Source organism: Heptranchias perlo, unplaced genomic scaffold (genome assembly GCF_035084215.1).
Source record: "Heptranchias perlo isolate sHepPer1 unplaced genomic scaffold, sHepPer1.hap1 HAP1_SCAFFOLD_63, whole genome shotgun sequence".
In the NCBI taxonomy this organism is placed as follows: Eukaryota; Metazoa; Chordata; class Chondrichthyes; order Hexanchiformes; family Hexanchidae; genus Heptranchias; species Heptranchias perlo.
The window spans coordinates 2,053,823-2,069,302 of NW_027139655.1; the positions used below are offsets into that span (position 1 = coordinate 2,053,823).

General features: G+C 44.3%; 1 protein-coding gene across 1 annotated transcript in view; it reads left to right on the forward strand.

Annotated features, from left to right (window-relative positions):
- Nucleotides 1-7,201, forward strand: part of LOC137317665 (NACHT, LRR and PYD domains-containing protein 3-like) — a 31,605-nt gene extending 24,404 nt beyond the window's left edge. The window contains exons 6-8 of the mRNA XM_067980833.1: nt 4,937-5,107; nt 5,460-5,627; nt 5,797-7,201. Of these exons, the coding sequence (XP_067836934.1) occupies nt 4,937-5,107; nt 5,460-5,627; nt 5,797-5,884 (427 nt within the window). The 3' untranslated portion in view covers nt 5,885-7,201. The remainder of the gene's footprint in view (nt 1-4,936; nt 5,108-5,459; nt 5,628-5,796) is intronic.
- The last annotated feature ends 8,279 nt before the right edge of the window (nt 7,202-15,480 follow it).

Sequence of the window (15,480 nt, forward strand, 5' to 3'; positions counted from 1 at the left end):
TGACTCCCCAAAGCCTTTCCACCATCTACAAGGCACAAGTCAGGAGTGTGATGGAATACTCTCCACTTGCCTGGATGAGTGCAGCTCCAACAACACTCAAGAAGTTCGACACCATCCAAGATAAAGCAGCCCGCTTGATTGGCACCCCATCCACCACCCTAAACATTCACTCCCTTCACCACCGGCGCACTGTGGCTGTAGTGTGCACCATCCACAGGATGCACTGCAGCAACTCGCCAAGGCTTCTTCGACAGCACCTCCCAAACCCGTGACCTCTACCACCTAGAAGGACAAGAGCAGCAGGCGCATGGGAACAACACCACCTGCACGTACCCCTCCAAGTCACACGCCATCCCGACTTGGAAATATATCGCCGTTCCTTCATTGTCGCTCGGTAAAAATCCTGGAACTCCCTTCCTAACAGTGCTGTGGGAGAACCGTCACCACACGGACTGCAGCGGTTCAAGAAGGCGGCTCACCACCACCTTCTCGAGGGCAATTAGGGATGGGCAATAAATGCTGGCCTCGCCAGCGACGCCCACATCCCGTGAACGAATAAAAAAAAAGTATTAATTAATTTAGGCTGTGATTTACGCTGATTTCTGTCATTTCTCTCTCTCTTTCTCTCTGGTCCCCAGTTTGGATGATGTCGGTCTCACGGATTCTTGTACCAAAGATCTATCCTCCGCTCTCAGTACAAACCGTTCACTGACGGTACTGAATCTGGGTAAAAATAAATTGGGAGATTCGGGTGTGAAACTATTGTCTGCGGCTCTGAGGAACCCGGACTGTAAAATACAGAAACTGGGGTAAGTCCCAGACTGTGTGAGATTGTATTTATAATAACTGGATCTCATCTGAGTTCTCTGTTTTCCTCTCTGACATAACCTCTCTCTCCATAAAAACTCTCCTACCCCGACACTTCTGCAGCTGCCTAAGTGCTCAACCACTCTCTCACCTCCACCTGTGATGCCCTTGTCCGCATTAAAACCATTACTCTCCCCGACCCTAGTCTTTCCCCATGGTACGGTCCCAATATCCGCTCCCTTGTTCAAGGGCTGCAGATTTGAACGTTTATTATGGACAACTAAATTAGCCATTCATCACCAGATCTGGCTGGACCATATAAAGCACTGCTCTCCTCTGCCAAAACTGCTCACTACTCCAGGATCATCCTGGAATGCAAAGATAACCCCGGCTTCTCTTCTCCAGTACCAACCAGCTATTTAAACCCTTCACCCCTGCCCCCTCCAGCCTCACCTCCAACAACAGGGCCGAGGAACTCATCGACTTCTTTGTCACTAAGATTGAGACCATCCGTTCAGCTGCCTCGACCATTTCCCCCCTTCTCGCGCACCAAACTTCCCCAAGGTTCCCCCATGCCCTGTCCCTGAGCTCGAACCTATCTCCAGATTCTCCCCAATCGCCCCTCATGCCATCTCGGAGCTCATCTTATCCACGAGACGCACCTCTTCATCCCTTGACTTTATTCCCACTAAACTGCAAATCAACCAACTTCCATTCCTGGTCCTTATGCTCGCTGATGCTGTTAACAGTTCCCCCTCCTCAGGTATTGTAAAATGTGCCATCATCACCCCGCCTTAAAAAAAAGCATCCTTGCCCCATCTGTCCTTGCAAACAACCGCCCCATCCCCAATCTCTCTTTCCTCTCCAGATTTCCTGAACGTGTCGTCGCCTCCCAAATCCGTGCCCATCTTTCCCGCAACTCTTTGAATCCCTCCAATCATGTTTCCGCCCCTGCCACAGTATTGAAACGGCCATTATCAACGTTACAAACAACATCCTATGTGACTGTGACGATGAGAAACAATCCCTGCTCATCCTTCTCGACCTGTCTGCAGCCTTTGACACGGTTGACCACACCAACCACCTCCAACGCGTCTCTTCCATCGTTCAGCTGGGTGGGACTGCGCTCGCCTGTTTCCATTCTTAACTATCCAGTCATAGCCAGCGAATCACCTGAAATGGCTTCTCTTCCCGCTCCCGCAACATTACTTCTGGTTTCCCCCGAGGATCTATCCTTGACACCCTCCTATTTCGCATCCACATGCTGCCCCTCAGCGACATCATCCAAAAACACAACGTCAGGTTCCACGTGAACGCTGACGACATCCAGCTCTACCTCACCACCACCTCTCTCGTTCCCCCCACTGCCTCTGATTTATTCCTCTGCTTGTCCGACATTCAGCATTGGATGAGCAGAACTTTCATCCAATGAAATGTTGGAAAGACTGAACCCACTGTCTTCTGTCGCACTAATAACTCTGTTCCCTTGCCACCGACTCCATGCCCTTCCATGGCGACTATCAAAGTCTGAACTAGGGTGCTCTCAACATCAGGGGCCTATTTAACCCTGAGCTGAACTTTCAACTCAGTATCCACCATTAAGACCGTCATTTCCACCTACGTATTAATGCCCGTCCATGCCCCTGCTTCAGCCTATCTGCTGCTGAAACCTTCATCCATGCGTTTCTTACTTCCAGACCCGACTATTCCAATGGCCTCGACTCGACTTCATCCAAAACTCTGCTGCCTGTATCCTAACTCGCAACAAGTCCCATTTACCCAACCCCACTTTGCCCGCTGACCGACAATGTCACCCGGTCAAGGAACACCTCGAATTTAAAATTTTCATCTTCGTGTTTAAATCCCTGCATGGCCTCGCCCATCCCTATCTCCGTAACCCTCTCCAATTGTAGAACCCCCCGAGATCGCTGCGTTCCTCCAATTCTTGCCTCTTGTGCATCCCCAGTTTCCTCACGTCCACCACTGATGGCCGTGCCTTCAGCAGTCCAGACCCCAAGCTCTCGAATTCTCTCCTAAACCTCTCGACCTCTCTTTCCTCCTTTAAGAAGCTCCTTAAAACCGACCTCTTGTCTCAATATCTCCTCAAGTGGCTCGGTGTCAAATTTTGCCTGATAACTCTCCTGTGACGCACCTGGGGGCGTTCTACGACATTAAACGCATTCCATAATTGCAAGTTGTTGTCGTTCTTGACTGTCCCACACTGTACATTATTATTAGTGTCAGTAATAATGCTAATAATAAACACTGTGCATTATTATTAGTGTCATTAATAGTGTTATTAATAAACACTGTACATAATTAGTATTGTCAGTAATAGTGTTAATAATAAACACTGTACATTATTATTAGTATCAGTAATAGAGTTATTAATAAACACGGTACATTATTATTAGAATCAGTAATATTGTTACTAATAAACATTGGATAATATTATTAGTGTCAGTAATAGTGTTATTAATGAAAACAGTACATTATTAGTATTAGTAATAGTGTTATTAATAAACACTAGAGATTATTATCAGCGTCAGTAATAGTGTTAGTAATAATAATGTACAGTGTTTATTATTAACACCATTACTCACGCTGATAATAATCTCGAGTGTTTATTAATAACACTATTACTAATACTAATAATGAAAAGCATTTATTAATAACACTATTACTGACACTAATAATAATATCCAGTGTTTATTAATAACACTATTACTGATACTAATAATAATGTACCGTGTTTATTAATAACTCTATTACTGATACTAATGTACAGTGTTTATTATTAACACTATTACTGACACTAATAATAATGTACAGTGTTTATTATTAACACTATTACTGATACTAATAATAACGTATAGTGTTTTTAATAACACTATTACTGATCGTAATAATGATGTACAGTGTTCATTATGATCAGTACCAGTGTTATTAATAAACAATGTACATTTTTATTAGTATCAGTAATAGTTCTAATAATAAACAGTGTACATTATTATTAGTATCAGTAATAGTGCTATTAATAAACCCAGAACATTATTATTAGTATTAATAATCGTCTTATTAATAAACACTGTACATTATTATTAGTATCAGTAATAGTGTTATTAATAAACACTGTAGATGATTATTAGTATCAGTAATAGTCTTATTAATAAACACTGCACATTATTCTTAGTAATAGTAATAGTGTTATTAAACACTGTACATTATTATTAGTATCAGTAACAGTGCTATTAATAAACACTGTATATCATTATTGGCATCAATAACAGTCTAATTAATAAACACTGTACACGATTATTAGTATCAGTAATAGTGCAATTAATAAACACTCTACATTATTCTTAGTATCAGTAGTAGTGTTATTAATAAACACTGTTTATTATTAGCATCAATAATAATGTTATTAATAAACAATGTACATTATTATTAGTATCAATAACAGTGTAATTAATGATCACTGTACATTATTATTAGTATCATTAATAGTGCTTTAAAAACAGTGTACATTCTTATTAGTATCATTAATAGTCTTATTAATAAACACTGTACACTATTATCAGTATCAGTAATAGTGTAATTAATGAACACTGTACATTATTATTAGTGACTGTAATCGTGTTATTAATGAACGCTGTACTTTATTAATAGTATCAGTAATAGTGTTACTAAAAAAAGTACTTTATTATTAGTATTACTAATAGTGTTATTAATAAACATTGTACAGTATTATCAGTAATAGTGTTATTAATAAACATGTAGATTATTATTCGTATCAGTAATAGTGTTATGAATAAAAACTGTACATTATTATTCGTATCATTAATAGAGTTATTATAAACACTGCACATTATTATTAGTGTCAGTAATTGTGTTATTAATAAACATGTAGTTTATTATTAGTATCAGTAATAGTGTTATTAATAAAAACTGTACGTTATTATTCGTATCATTAGTAGTGTTATCAGTAAACACTGCACATTTTTATTAGTGTCAGTAATGGTGTTATTAATAAACACTGTACATTATTACTAGTGTCAATAATAGTGTATTAATACACACTGAATATTTATCCTGCTTCCTGTTATTTCTCTCTCTCTCTGATCCTCAGTCTCGATGAGAACTTTCTCACAGATTCTTGTAGCGAGGATCTCTCCTCCGCTCTCAGTACAAACCGGTCACTGACGGTTCTGAACCTGAATAATAATGAACTGGGAGATTCAGGAGTGAAACTACTGTTTGGGGCTCTGAGGAACCCGGATTGTAAAATACAGGAACTGGAGTAAGTATTAGACTGTGTGAGGTTGTGTTTATAATAACTGGATGTCTAACATTGTACATTATTATTAGTATCAGTAATAGTGTTATTAATAAACCCTGTACATTATTATCAGTATCAGTAATAGTGTTATTAATAAGCAGTGTACATTATTATTAGTATCAGTAATAGTATTAGTAAACACTGTACATTTTTATTAGTACCAGTAATCGTGTTATTAATAGAGACTGTACATTTTATTAATATCAGTGGTAGTGTTTTTTAATGAACACTGTACATTATTATTCGTATTAATAATAATGTTATTAACAAACATTGATTATTCCCTGTCATTTCTCTCTCTCTGATTCCCCAGTCTGGAATGTGTCGGTCTCACAGATTCTTGTACCGATGATCTTGTCACCGCTCTCAGTACAAACCGGTCACTGACGGTTCTGAACCTGAGATCAAACTCCTTCACAGACCGATCTGTCCCCGCTCTCCGCTCCCTCCTACAGACCTGCAGGAGTCTGGAGCGGATCTGGTGAGTGTTTGTGTTAATGTTTAACGTAATAAATAAAATATCAATGGGATTCAGTCCCTTTCATGGGTAATATTTGTCTGTAATTATTTTTGAAATATTAACCCCAGTCACCCTGTTATTTACACTGTTCAATCTGTTTATTTCCTGTTTACTCTTTCATCTCTTTCAGTCTGGGGGGGAATCAGTTCCGACCAAACGGAAAGAGAAACCTGGAGTCACTGCGGGAATCCAGACCCGGACTGAGTTTGACAGTGTGAACATTTCAATTTATAACCATTCCTGGTCTCATTATATGAACATTTCAATTTATAACCATTCCTGGTCTCATTATATGAATATTTTTGGCCGATTCTCTGTCCCTCCCCTTTAACCGGCCGCGCTCCAGGTTTGAATCCTAACGGCCCTTTAACGTTTTCCCGCTCGAGCTGAGCGAGCGTCGTCTCAAATTGTGACGTCAGAGGCCCAGCGACAGGGTCACGAGACTCGGTCACCCGGTCCCACAGCGCTGATTCTGCCCGATATCCGGGGCTGGATGGTCACCAATGGGGCACTGGGTCAATGTACAGACAGGAAGGGCACAGGGTGGGGCTCAGTCTGGGCTGCAGTGGGACACTGGGTCAATGTACAGACAGGAAGGGCCCAGGGTGGGGCTCAGTCTGTGCTGCAGTGGGACACTGGATCAATGTACAGACAGGAAGGGCCCAGGGTGGGGCTCAGTCTGGGCTGCAGTGGAACACTGGGTCAATGTACAGACAGGAAGGGCCCATGGTGGGACTCAGTCTGGGCTGCAGTGGGACACTGGGTCAATGTACAGACAGGAAGGGCCCAGGGTGGGGATCAGTCTGGGCTGCAGTGGGACACTGGATCAATGTACAGACAGGAAGGGCCCAGGGTGGGGCTCAGTCTGGGCTGCAGTGGAGCACTGGGTCAATGTACAGGCAGGAAGGGCCCAGGGTGGGGGCTCAGTCTGGGCTTCAGTGGGACACTGGATCAATGTAAAGACAGGAAGGGCCCAGGGTGGGGCTCAGTCTGGGCTGCAGTGGGACACTGGGTCAATGTACAGACAGGAAGGGCCCAGGGTGGGGCTCATTCTGGGCTGCAGTGGGACACTGGGTCAATGTACAGAGAGGAAGGGCCCAGGGTGGGGCTGCATTCTTACATCCACTGAAACAAAGGGGGCCCTGATTTAACATCTCATCAGGGAACGCAGCGTTAAATGGAAAATAGAATCAGCAGAGTGGAAAACGAGGTGCCGATTCGCTGTCGCCCGTTTTGCTCTAACGCCCGAGGTGAATTTATTCTTTCAATCTGTTCCCCAGGCTGGCGATCTAATGGGGTTAAATTGTCAGATATCTGGATTGTGAATCTTAAATTCATCTCACCAATCTGCAGTCGTGTGAGATACTGATCTGAACTATAATGTGATCATCAGTGATCCAGCTAATGTGAAATTACGGTAATACTCTCAGCTGCTTTTACAATCGGTTATTCATTGTGTTAATTATCTGCTGATTGATTATTTGTTATTAAAATTGCGACTTGACCCTGTCTACAACTGTTTATATGTACTTATCATTGGCGTATTCAATGTTTATATTATAATAATTATGATTTTCAAGTCAATAAACCATTGTTGTGCATGATTTGCTGACTGACTTCTTTGAAGATTTGGTAAGAAAGCGTGAATCCATTCACTCAGTAGCTTGTGGGGATCCTAATTAATGGTTGGTGAGGTGAACTCATTCATTCTGAACTGGGAGATGCAACACAGTTCAGCGAGCAATATTAGGCTTCATTCACTTCCAGACATAGGCTGGGAGGTTAAACCCAGACGGTTCTTGGTGAGCAGGTAAGGTGAAGGGGTCAAAGGTTCATCTGGCCCCTTACCATGTATTTGTTGGGACACTGAATATCAGCGTTCCAACGGGCTAATAACACACAACCCTCTGGTTCAGAAGTGATTGTGCTCCCACTGAACCACAGCTAACACTAGTATGGAATGAAATCTAAATCCACCTGTATGAATGAGCCACGCTACAGATCTCAAGATATGAACCAGTTTGAAGATACAATGTACATGAAGATCTCAGAGTGACAGCACCTGGTCTCGGGGAAGACCCCAGTTTCAGGACTGAGAACTAAACCAGTGCATCGTGACAGTAGACAGGATGGGAAAAGCCGAATCTGTGGAGGTACAAACCCAGGATCAGTCTGCCCAGTGAGGAGAGGATACAGCTCTGTATCTCCTCAAGTTATCCAATCCTCCATTGGCATCATTAAATAAACCTCAATGTTTCTGGATCAAATTCAAAAAATGATTCATTGTTGGTTATCTGCTAAAAACGGAGAGCAAATGTCATACCTGGTTATCAAATAGTGTGTGTCTGACTCTATTTCCAGATGCAGCCCCTCCCCCCATTATAGAAAGAGAGTCTCTGCCTGATCTAAGCGAGCACTTTAAGCCGCAGTTATAACGCGATAGAAACAGTCTGCACTTTCCCTCCCCATGGCTTTCTCGAGGGAGGATGAGCTGTCTGTTTCTCTTGCTCCCCCTCTATCGGTTTCCACCTCTCTCTCCTTCTGTTTCTCCCTAATTCTCTGTTTTTATTTGTTATTTCTCGTTCTCTGATCTTCATAGAATCATAGAAGTAATAACGTCACAGATGATTGTAAAAATGAAAATGATAACTTAAACAGAGGGGAATAAAGTTACAGAAAGTAGTTAAATTGGACATGATAACTGGGTCAATGTGCAGACAGGAAGTGTTCAGGGTAACAAGTATCCCTCTGTACAGTGTGTGTCCCTCCCAGTGAGGAGTCGGACTCTGCAACAAGTGACTCTACAACCCTCCAAAATCTCTGCGCTCCTCCAATTCTGGCCTCTTGCACATCCCCCACTCCCTTTGCTCCACCATTGGCGGCCGTGCCTTTAGCTGTCCAGGCCCTAATTTCTGGAATTCCCTCCCGAAACCTCTCCGCCTCTCTCTCCTCCTTTAATACTCTCCTTAAAACCTACCTCTTTGGCCAAGCTTTTGGTCACCTGTCCTAATAACTCCTTGTGTGGCTCGGTGTCACATGAATCGCTCCTGTGAAGCGCCCTGTGACGTTGTACTGCTACAAAGGTGCAATATAAATGTAAGTTGTTGTCTCTGTGCTGTGTTAATAAAATTCCACCGCTTACTTCAGCTCAGGCCTGACCTCGTTATTTCTTTTTAAATGGTGTTCGTGTTTTAAAATATTCAATAAAGGCCCCTGGAAATTCCATCCCTCCTCCTCCAAGCGGCATCGCAGACGTGACTGTTTGGTCTGGTGAACTGTGTGTGTCTGTGTGTTTGTGGGGGGTTTTAATCGGGAGGCTGGATGTGCAGTTCACACAAAATGATGTGATGGACTGTGAGCAAAAGAGCTCAGCTGGGACCCCACAAAATGGCCTCCCGACATGCAACACAAAATGGCCTCCCGACATGCAACACAAATTGGCCGCCATGCACCTGTCGCAAAATGGCTGACGTGAACCCGTCGCAAAATCACAGAATGATACATCACAAAAGGAAGCCATTCGGCCCATCGTGCCGGTGTCGGCTCTTTTAAAAAGCTCACCAGATGGTCCCATTAACCTGATCTTTCCCCGTGGCCAAAACATTTTTCTTTTCCAGTAATTATCTAATTCACTTTTGAAAGTTACTATTGAATTTGCTTCCACCTCCCTTTCGGACACTCAACTGCAGATCATTTCAACTCGCTGCATAAAAAAATAATCCTTCCTCATGTCACCCCTGGCTCTTTTAACAATTATTTTGAATCTGTGTCCTCTGGTGACCGACCCTCTGCCACTGGAAACAATTTCTCCTTATTTACTCCATCAAAACCCCTCAAATGGCCGCTCTCCCCTCAAAGATGTCGAATCTCCCCGAAACACAAGCATCATTTTGAAATTATAACAAACCCTCAAAGCCCGTACAGGGGTTCACGTTTCTGTCGTTAATCTCCTCTCAGCCCCTGTTTGTCTCACTCTGGGTTCACGTGTTTGTATAACATTGCAGGCCGGGCTACTTTAACCCCAGGCTTTAACCTGATTAAATCACAACGGTCACAATCGAACAGGAACATGTTAAACCGAGGCCCCAAAACCAGGACCCAGAGAGGAAATTAAAGCCCAGGGCAATAAACAGACCGAACTCACGTGGACCTTATTTGAGTGCAGCCTGTGGGCAGGCCTCGGTCGGTTCCCTCTGGAGGCGGCCTCGGTCAGTCCACTCTGCGGGAGGAGGACTCGGTTGGTCCCATTTGGGCGAGGGCTTCGTCGGTTTTCCACAGGAGGAGGACTCGTTCGGTCCCCTCTGAGGGAGGCCTCCATCCGTCCCCTCCACGGAAGGAGACCTCTGTTCGTCCCCACTGGGGGCGGCATCGGTCGCCCTGGAGGTATTCCAGAATTACATTCTTTATATTAAGACCACCACAGCAACGACTAATGCAACAACAACAACTTGTATTGGTACGGTGGCCATCTTGGACAAAATTGCCGATGGTACGGCAGTCATCTTGGTCGAAATGGCGGCAGGTACCGCGCAGAGTGCCCCCAGTGATACCGCAGTGACCTCAGAATGTCGCAGTGAACCTATAGTGAATCCAGAGTGAACCCAGTGACCACAGAATGCAACCAGTCAACCGAGGGTCATCCCAGAGCGCATCCTGGGATTCCAGAGGGCACCCAGTCACCCCGGAGTGATCCTAGGGTGCACCCAGGGAACCCAGAGTGCACCCAGTCACGCCATATTGATCTGAAAGTGCAGACAGGGATTCCTGAGTGCACCCAGGGATCCCAGAGTTCACTTAGTGATCCCACACTGCACCCACTCACCCCAGATTGATCCCAGAGTGGCATTCTTTATATTTAGACTACCACCACGGCAACTTGAATTTATAATATATATATATGTGTATTTGCACACGGCCAGCATGGAGGCAAGAATGGCAGCCATCTTGGACAAAATGGTGGCAAGCATAGACACCATCTTGGACAAAATTGCGACAAGTATGTTGGCCACCTTGGACAAAGTGGCCGCAAGTGTGGCGGCCATCTTGCACTAAATGGCGGCAAGAACACCAGCCATCTTGGACGAATTGGCAGCAAGTACGTCAGCCATCTAGGACAAAATGGAGGCAAGAACAGCAGCCATCTTGGGATAAATTGGCGGCAAGTACGTAGGACATCTTGGACAAAATTACGGCATGTAGGGCAGCCACCTTGGAGAAAATGGCTGCACGTACGGCCATCTTCGAAAAAATGGTGGCAAGGAAGTCTGCCACCTTGGAAAAAAGAACCACAAGAACAGTGGTCATCTTCGACAAATTTGTGGCAAGTGCATAGGCAACCTTGGACAAAATGGCGGCAAGTACGGCGGCCATAATCGACAAAATTGTGGCAAGTACGGCAGCCATCTTCAAGAAAATGAACGCAAGTGCGGCGGCCACCCTAGACAAAATGGCGGCAAGTACGGCGGCCAAAATGGAACAAATGGCGGCAAATATGGCGGCCTTCATGGACAAAAAGGCGGCAAATACGGCGACAATTTTCGACAAAATGGCGGCATTTACGGAGGCCATCTTGGACAAAATGGCGGCCAGTACGGCGGCCATCTTGGACCAATTGGCGGCAAGTACGGCGGCCATTTTGGACAAAATGGCCACAAGTACAGCGGCGCACTTTGAAACTGTAGACGCAAGAACGGATGCCATCGTCGACAACATAGCAACTAGTACGGCGGACATCTTGAACAAAATGGCGGCAAGTACGGAGGCCAACTTGGTCAAAATGGCAGCAAATACGGCGACCATCTTGTACAAAATGGCGGGAAGCACAGCGGTCATCTTGGACAAAATGGCGACAAGTACGGCGGCAATCCTGGACAAAATTGCCTTAATTACGGTGGTCTTGCACAAAATGCCTGTTAGTACGGCCGCCATCTTGGAGAAAAGGTCAGCAAGTTGGAAGTCATCTTGGACAAAATGGCGGCAAATACGCTGCCATGTAGGACTAAATGTCAGCAAATACCGTGCAGATACCACAGTGACCCCAGAATGTCCCAGTGACTCCACAGTACACCAGAGTGCACCCAGTCCTGGAACTCCCTACCGAACAGCACTGTGGGAGAACCTTCACCACACGGGCTGCAGAGGTTCAAGATGTGGAGATGCCGGTGATGGACTGGGGTTGTCAAATGTAAGGAATCTTACAACACCAGGTTGTAGTCCAAAAGTTTTATTTGCAAATCACAAGCTTTCGGAGATTATCTCCTTCGTCAGGTGAGTGAATGGAAGGTTCTCAAATCGCATATCTTATATTAGGCTGGGACATGATCACACCAATCAAAGGTGCCGTTGGTGTTCAGACAGGTTAGCCACGGAAAACAGTACATACCAGAATACTGAATACACATTGGGTCAGATCACAAAGCCAGAGAGAGAAAGAGACCCGAAAGGCAGAGAGAGAGAGAGAGAATGTCCAGTTGTATTAAAAACAGATAACTTTTTTTTTGCTGGTGGGGTTACGTGTAGCGTAAAAAGTTATCTGTTTTTAATACAACTTTATATTTAGACCACCACCACAACAACTACTACTACAAGAACAACAACTTGTATTTATATTATACATATTTCATATATATATATATGGTATATATATATATATATGTATTTAAATAAGGCCAAAATGGCGGCATGTACGGCCGCCAACTGGGACAAAATGGCGGCAACTACGGCAGTTACGTTGGACACAATGACGGCAAATACCGCACAGGTTGTCCTCAGTGATCCGATAGTGACCCCAGAATGTCCCAGTGACCCCACAATGGCCCCAGTGTGCACCCAGTCAGCCGAGAGGGATCCCAAAGTGCATCCAGTCATCCCGGATTGATCCCAGAGCGCACCTAGGAATCCCAGATTGCACGCTGTCACCCCGGATTAATCGCAGAGTGCGCCCAGGGATCCAAGATTGCACACAGTCACCCAGAGTGAACTCAGGGTGCACCCAGTGACCCCAGAGAGCGCCCAGACACCCCAGAGTGATCCTAGAGTGGCAGTCTTTACATTTTGTCCACCACCACAACAACTACTATTACCAGAACAACAACTTGAATTAATGATATATATATATATATATATATATATGTGTGTATTTAAGCAAGACCAGCGTGACGATAAATATGGCAGCCATCTTGGACAAAATGGTCACAAGTTTTGCGGCTCTCTGGCACAAATGTCGGCAAGTACGGCGGCCATTTTGGACAAAATGGTGGAAACCACGGCGGCCAGCTTGGAGAAAATATCAGCAAGTAAGGTGGCCATCTTGGGCAAAATGGCGGCAATTACAGCAGCCATCTTGGACGAAATTGCGGCAAGTATCTCACGGCTGGTCGACAGGAACAGAGGAGGCCATTCAGCCCCTTGGGCCTGTTGCACAGTTAAGGGAGGCCATTCAGCCCCTCATGCCGGTTACACGGGAAAAGGAGAAGGCCATTCAGCCACTCGAGCCAGTTACAACAGTACTGGAGCCCGATCAGCCCATCAAGCATGTCACATAGGAACAGGAGGAGGCCATTCAGCCTTTCGAGCCTATTATAGAGGAACTGGAGGCCAACAAATCACTCAAGTCTGTCAGATAGCAACAGGAGGAGTCCATTCAGCTCCTCGATCCTGTTATCTGGGAACTGAAGGCCATTCAGCCCCTCAAACCAGTTACACAGGAACATGAGGAGGCCATTAAGCTCCTCGAGCCTGTTACACGGGTACAGGAGGAGGTCATTCAGCCCTTTGAGACTGTTATACAAGATCTGGATGCCATTCAGCCCCTCGAGCTTCTTACATACGAATAGGAGGAGACCATTCAGCTCCACGAGCCTGTTCCGCCATTCAGTTAGATCATGGCTGATCTGTGTCTTAACACCATGTACCTGCCTTGGTTCCTTAATCCTTAATCCCCTTGTCTAAAAAAAAATCTATCAATCTCATTTTTTAAAATTTCGTATTGACCCTCCGCCTCAACAGACTTTTGTGGGAGAGAGTTCCAGATTTCCAGTACCCTTAGTGTGAAGAAGTGTTTCCTGACATCACCCTGAACGACCTAGCTCCAATTTTAAGGTTATGCTCACTTGTTCTGGACTCCCTCACCAGAGGAAATAGTTTCTCTCTATCTACCCTACCAACTCCTTTAATCATCTTAAACACCTCATTAGATCACTCTTTAATCTTCTCTCTTCAGGGGAATACAAGCTTAGTCTATGCAACCTGTCCTCATAATTTACCTCTTTTAGCTCCGAAATACAGACCGGCTGGCCTAACATCAATAGTGGGGAAAATGCTCGAGCCTATTATAAAGGATGTGATAACAGAACACTGAGAAAATATCAACGGGATTAGACAAAGTCAACATGGATTTATGAAAGGGAAAATATATTTAACAAACCTACTGGAGTTTTTTGAGGATGTAACTGATAGACTAGATAAGGGAGAACCAGTAGATGTGTTTTATTTGGATTTTCAGAAGGCCTTTGATAAAGTCCCACGTAAGAGGTTATTGTGCAAAATTAAAGCACATTGGATTGGGGGTAATATACTGGCATGGATTGAAAATTGGTTAACAGACAGAAAACGGAGAGTAGGAATAAATGGGTCTTTTTCGGGGTGGCAGGCAGTGACTAGCGGGGTGTCGCAGGGATTAGTGCTTGGGCCGCAGCTATTCACAATATATATAAATGATTTGGATGAGGGAACCAAATGTAATATTTCCAATTTGCTGACGATACAAAACTCGGTGGGATCATGAGTTGTGAGGAGGATGCAAAGAAGCTTCAAGGCGATTTAGACAAGTAGAGTGAATGGGCAAATATTTGGCAGATGCAGTATACTGTGGATAAATGTGAAGTTAACCACTTCGGAAGGGAAAACAGAAAGGCAGAGTATTATTTAAATGGAGATAGATTGGGAAATGTTGATGTACAAAGGGACGTGGGTGTCCTTGTACACCAGTCACTGAAAGCAGTTAGGAAGGCAAATGGTATTTTGGCCATTATTGCAAGAGGATTTAAGTACAGGAGCAAGGATGTCTTACTGCAGTAATACAGGGCCTTGGTGAGACCACACCTTGAGTATTGTGTGCAGTTTTGGTCTCCATACATAAGAAAGGATATACTTGTCATAGACAGAACGCAGCGAAGATTCAACAGACTGATCCCTGGGCTGGCAGCACTGTCGTATGAGGAGAGACTGAATCGACTAGGCCTATGTTCACTAGAGTTTAGAAGAATGAGAGGGGATCTTATTGAAACGTATGAAATTCTGACAGCGCTAGACAGACTGGATGCAAGGAGGAAGTTTCCTCTGGCTGGGGTTCCAGAACGACGGGTCACAGTCTCAGGATACGGGGTACGACATTTTGGACTCAGATGAGGAGAAATTTCTTCACTCAGATGGTGGTGAACTTGTGGAATTCTCTACCACAGAAGGCTGTGGAGGACAAGTCACTGAATACATTTAAGAAGGAGCTAGATAGATTTCTAGACACAAAAGGCATCAAGCGGTATGGGGAGAGAGCGGGAATATGTTTTTTTGAGATAGAGGATCAGCCAGGATTATATTAAATTGTGGAGCAGGGTCCAAGGGCCGAATGGCCGACTCCTGCTCCTATTTTCTATGTTTCTCTGTTACTTGGTCAAACCTATTTATCTCTTTGTGCCATTAATTCGTCTATCTTGTTCTGAATGCTTCATGCATTCAGATAAAGAACCTTTAATTTTAACTTTTTACTATTTTCCCCTGATTTGACCTTATTCACTGAAGTACTATTCCCGTTACA